Consider the following 4,534-nt stretch of genomic DNA (forward strand, 5'->3'; position numbering starts at 1 on the left):
TCCTCCTCCTCCTCCTCCTTCTAACCAAATGATATTTATTTTGTTTTTTCAAGACAGGATTCTCTGTGTAACTATGACTGTCCTGGAGCTCACTCAATAGACCAGCCTGACCTCGAACTCACAGAGATCTGCCTGCCTCTGCCTCTGAAGTGCTGGCATTAAAGGCATGCACCATCACTGACTGGCTCAGTTAACTTTAAATTAAAATATCAGGACAAGTGATGGTGCATACACACCTTTAATCCCTGCACTCAGATCTCTGTTTAAGGCCATATGTGTTATTATTACTGCTGCTTTTTCTCCCTCAAGAGTCTCCACTGCTGCTTCCTTATTTCATAATTTCATTACACTTTCAATTTCCTGCCTCTCTCAAGTTCTCCTTTTCTCACGATCCCCTTCTTAATTTCAACACACACACACTCACACTCTCACACACACATTTTAAATGGAAGTTTCATATAAGAGTGAAATCCTGTGTTACTATCTCCCCGAGTTTGGCTTACTTGTAATATAATGGTTTCCAGTTTTATCCATTTTCTTATGTGTGCCATGATTTCATTTTCTCTCCAGTTGCATAAAGTTCCACTCTGGCTATGCACTACATTATCCTTATCCATTCATCTGTGGATGGACATCTAAGCTGGTCTGGTTCAATGTCCTGGCTGCTGTGACCAGTGCAGTAGTGCACACAAATGCACAAGTCTCTGCTGTGTTGACTTGGAGCTTTCCAGCATTTTTTAAGAGGCTGTGTTCCTTTAAAACAAGACACATTCTACACCAATCATTTTGTAGGTGCTATTTCATTTGCGCTAACCTTTGTAGCTTGCAATGCTTTTCAGTTTCTGACTCTTGCATGTCACTTTTGATCTCCAATTTTTATTAGAAAACACCCTCCCCTGCCACCTCCTGATTTTCCCTTCTTTATGTGGTTCACTCAGGCCAGGATTAGTGTATGTTCTTCATAGACTACCTGGGAAGGGTTCTCTTAGCTTCAAAGGGCTGGGTGTTTCTTATCCTTTATGGACCATCTCCCCAAATGAATTTTCTTTGGTACTGTATTTAATTTGTCTCATCAGTTGGGTATGCAGGTACATGCCTATGATCCCAGCTTTTGGGAGCTGAAGGCAGGAAGGTCTCAAGTTTGAAGTCATCCTGGGCTACATAGGGTCTTACTATGTTTAAAAGACTCATAAGAGACACCACCTATGTGATCAAGAACACATGGATTGATTGCTTTAATTATTTTTTGTGTAGGTTTCCTAAATGCCTATTTCACTCAATAAATATTTGATTGATTGAATGAGTGAATTAATGTAACTGATGTTTAATAACAGACCACTACTGTTTTATAATTCCAGGTCCACCCAGCCATATTGTGGTTTGGGCCTCAGTTGCTGCTGCCTGCTTCCTCCTCTTCCTCCTCTTCATCTGCCTCTACTGGCTTTGTGCCAAACACAGTATGTCCCAGGAGTCAGTGTGTGTGTGTGTGTTGTGTGTGTGTGTGTGTTAATCTGGGAAGGGGGTGTATGGGGCATGGTGGATTCTAAGATTGATCTTTGTCTTTCTGTAGGGGCCACTAATGGTGAGACCAGGAGGCAGGTGAAATATAAGAGGTGGGTAAATTTGGACTTTCCCAGTAAATACATCCCTGCATCTCCATAAGGTTTTTGTCTGAGTACTGGGGATTGAAGCCACTACCACTACATACTCGACAAGCACTCTATCATTGAGCTACTCCTCCAGCTCCTCAGAGTTCTATTTATGTGTAATTTCTCAGGCACACTTTAATGTTTCCACTTCTTTTCACTCAGGGCCAGCCCAGCCATGGACATGGAGGAAAAACATAAATGTAAGGACCCTTGTTGTGAAAATGGTTGCGTGTGGTCTTAGGATGCTTGTGGGCTTAGGAGGCCTCCAGAGAAGAGCAGACGAGGTGGGAGGGCCCCTTACTGTGTGATGTTGGTGTCTTATCCCCGGGTTCTGTTCGTCATCTGTGAAATATAAAACACAAAATGGTATTGTTTAAGGGCTCTTGTGACACAGGCACACCTTCTCACCTTTCCTTCCAGATGGTGACTTGGAGGGCATTCCGCCTGAGGACTGTAGGAAGGTGGACACACAGGTGAGCCTTCCCTACTGCCCTGCTCTCCTTCTCCAGAATCTCACCTGGGGATTCTCTTCATAGTTTGTGTCTCACAATGGCAGGCGTCTGCAGCAGAAGACACACAGGAGGTGACTTACGCCCATCTATGCCAAGAGGTCTTGACAGAGAACATGGATCCACTTCCCTCCAGTACCATTCAGGACACATCTACACAGACCTGTGTGTATGCCAGCCTCATGTTATCCCAACAGGAGAGTCAGAGCTAGGTGTGCAGGTGTTTCTTTAGCAGAGGGTGGCTCCATGAATGATGCTGCTCATGTTTTTCAACTCAAGCCATTAGCACAGAGTACCAACGAACTCACGCATGGAGAAGCTTAATTGTGAAGGAACTCTGGAGCTTGTAAACAGTGCTCAGCAAACTTCTGATTCCTTGTGATTTGCTCACTCACTGGTGTACCTGTTCACTTAGTAAGACATGGTTTCCATCATCTAATGAAAGAGGCAAGCTGTACAGTCTGGACCCCTGGTGTTTAGTGTCGCAGAACACCTCAACAGTGAGATCCTTAATCTTGGCTGTCAAGTTGATGGGTTTTAGAATCACCTGGGAGACATACCTGTAAGTGTGTCTTTTAGAACTGTTCTAGAGATGTTTACCTGAAGTGGAAAGACATATTCAGAATATAGGCGATACTGCTTTAAGGGCCAGGTCTTAGATTGAATAGAAAGGAGAACCTATCTCTTTCTTTTCCCTGACTATGGATGCAGAATTACCAGCTGTGTCATGCTCCTGCCACTATACCTAGAGGGACTTTCATTCACTGTATCCTCACATCCATGATGGATTACACCTTCAAACTAAGTCAAAATAAATCTTTGGTAATGATTACTCTCAATTGTCAGTTTGAGGAGACAGAGCTTCCTGGGAGACAGACCTCTTCACATGCATGTGAGTGATTATTTTGATTAGGTTAACTGAGGGTGGATAACCTGCCCACTGCATTTTCTGGGTTGGAATTCTGGACTATATAAAAAAAGGAAATAGTAATTTGAACACAAGTATTTATCATTTTCTTCTTTTTGATTGTAGATGCAATATGTTAGGTACCTCAGGTTCCTGCTGACATGACTTCTTCACCAAAATGTAACCTTGGACTCGCCCCCGAGTTGCTTTTTGTCAATGTGTTTTTATCACCAAGACAGAAAAAGTAACTAAGACACCCTCTCTCCTTCAACTCCATTTTATCACAGCCACCAGAAAAGTAACTAATAGAGGAGGTGAGGAGGAGGCAGTCACCCGCTAGAGCATTTTCAATGAAATTTTTGGTTTCCAGGTGGGTAAAAGCACTCAGGTTTACCTAAGGAGACCTACAGGCACCAGGGAGAAGGAAAGATTAAGGAGAACTCTTGCCATTACTTGGCACAGTGAATAATACTGAAGCAAGCATGGGAGTTCAAGAATCTTTATGAGGTGGTGATATTATTTTACTTGTGCACATAGAAGAGGTGATTTGTGTAACACAGTAAACAGGCCTTTTCAAATTTATTTAAGAATCCTTATACTGCTTTCCCCAAAGACTGCATCAATCTAAATTCCCTTCAACAGTGTACAAAGATTTCCTATTCTTCATACCCTTGTCAACCATTTGTCACCTCTTCTCTTTGGTGATAGACATCCTAATATGTGTGAGGTGATATCTCATGGTGACTTTGGTTAGTATTTATAAGATGGTTAGTGCTACCAAACACCATTCTGTAAACTTGCTGAGAATTTTATATCTTCTTGAAGACAAATAAAATCAAGATTTTTGTCCATTTTATTTTTGATCACTAAGCGTTTAGTTAGCATACAAAATAATCTGCTTTATTATGACATTTTCACACGTATACCATTGTACTTTGTTCATACTTCCTCACCATTATCCTCTTGTGTTTCCATGGCTACAACTGGTCCACTCTCTCACCGCAGTAACGACAGAGTGCACTCACTACTTATGGTTATTATGTACAACACAAGAAGGGGCTAACTAGTTCCAGTGGGAGATCTCTATAAGGGAGAAATACTAGTCATCATGGAAGAGGAAGGTGGGCTGCTAGCTTTTGCCCATGCTGCTGGTCAAATAATTTGTAAACAGTCTTACTTGGACCAGAGGAAGCCTTTGCTATCCCTCTGGGCCCTACCTGGTGAAGGCTTTGCCATTTTCGTGGTTTGGAGGCATTGGGATCCTTGACATGGATGTGTCCATGCCAACAATTCATATTTACATCAGGACTTCATCATATTCATGTACGAAGTTTTTTTATACATTTATTATACAGGGAACAGAAGAGAAAGAGGATTTCTCAGAGTTCACATCATTTGCATAACAGCAAGATTTCCCTAAGGCAGTATCTGCTAATTTTCAGTTATTGACATCTTTTTTTTTTTTTTTT

General features: G+C 41.9%; 1 protein-coding gene across 1 annotated transcript in view; it reads left to right on the plus strand.

Moving 5' to 3' along the window:
• LOC113455466 (leukocyte immunoglobulin-like receptor subfamily B member 2) overlaps positions 1-2,751 on the plus strand; it is a 19,147-nt gene extending 16,396 nt beyond the window's left edge. The window contains exons 5-9 of the mRNA XM_026777126.1: positions 1,359-1,457; positions 1,571-1,613; positions 1,812-1,849; positions 2,070-2,122; positions 2,206-2,751. Of these exons, the coding sequence (XP_026632927.1) occupies positions 1,359-1,457; positions 1,571-1,613; positions 1,812-1,849; positions 2,070-2,122; positions 2,206-2,370 (398 nt within the window). The 3' untranslated portion in view covers positions 2,371-2,751. The remainder of the gene's footprint in view (positions 1-1,358; positions 1,458-1,570; positions 1,614-1,811; positions 1,850-2,069; positions 2,123-2,205) is intronic.
• Positions 2,752-4,534: the final 1,783 nt, after the last annotated feature.

The sequence above is a fragment of the Microtus ochrogaster genome, unplaced genomic scaffold (genome assembly GCF_000317375.1).
Source record: "Microtus ochrogaster isolate Prairie Vole_2 unplaced genomic scaffold, MicOch1.0 UNK47, whole genome shotgun sequence".
Classification (NCBI taxonomy): Eukaryota; Metazoa; Chordata; class Mammalia; order Rodentia; family Cricetidae; genus Microtus; species Microtus ochrogaster.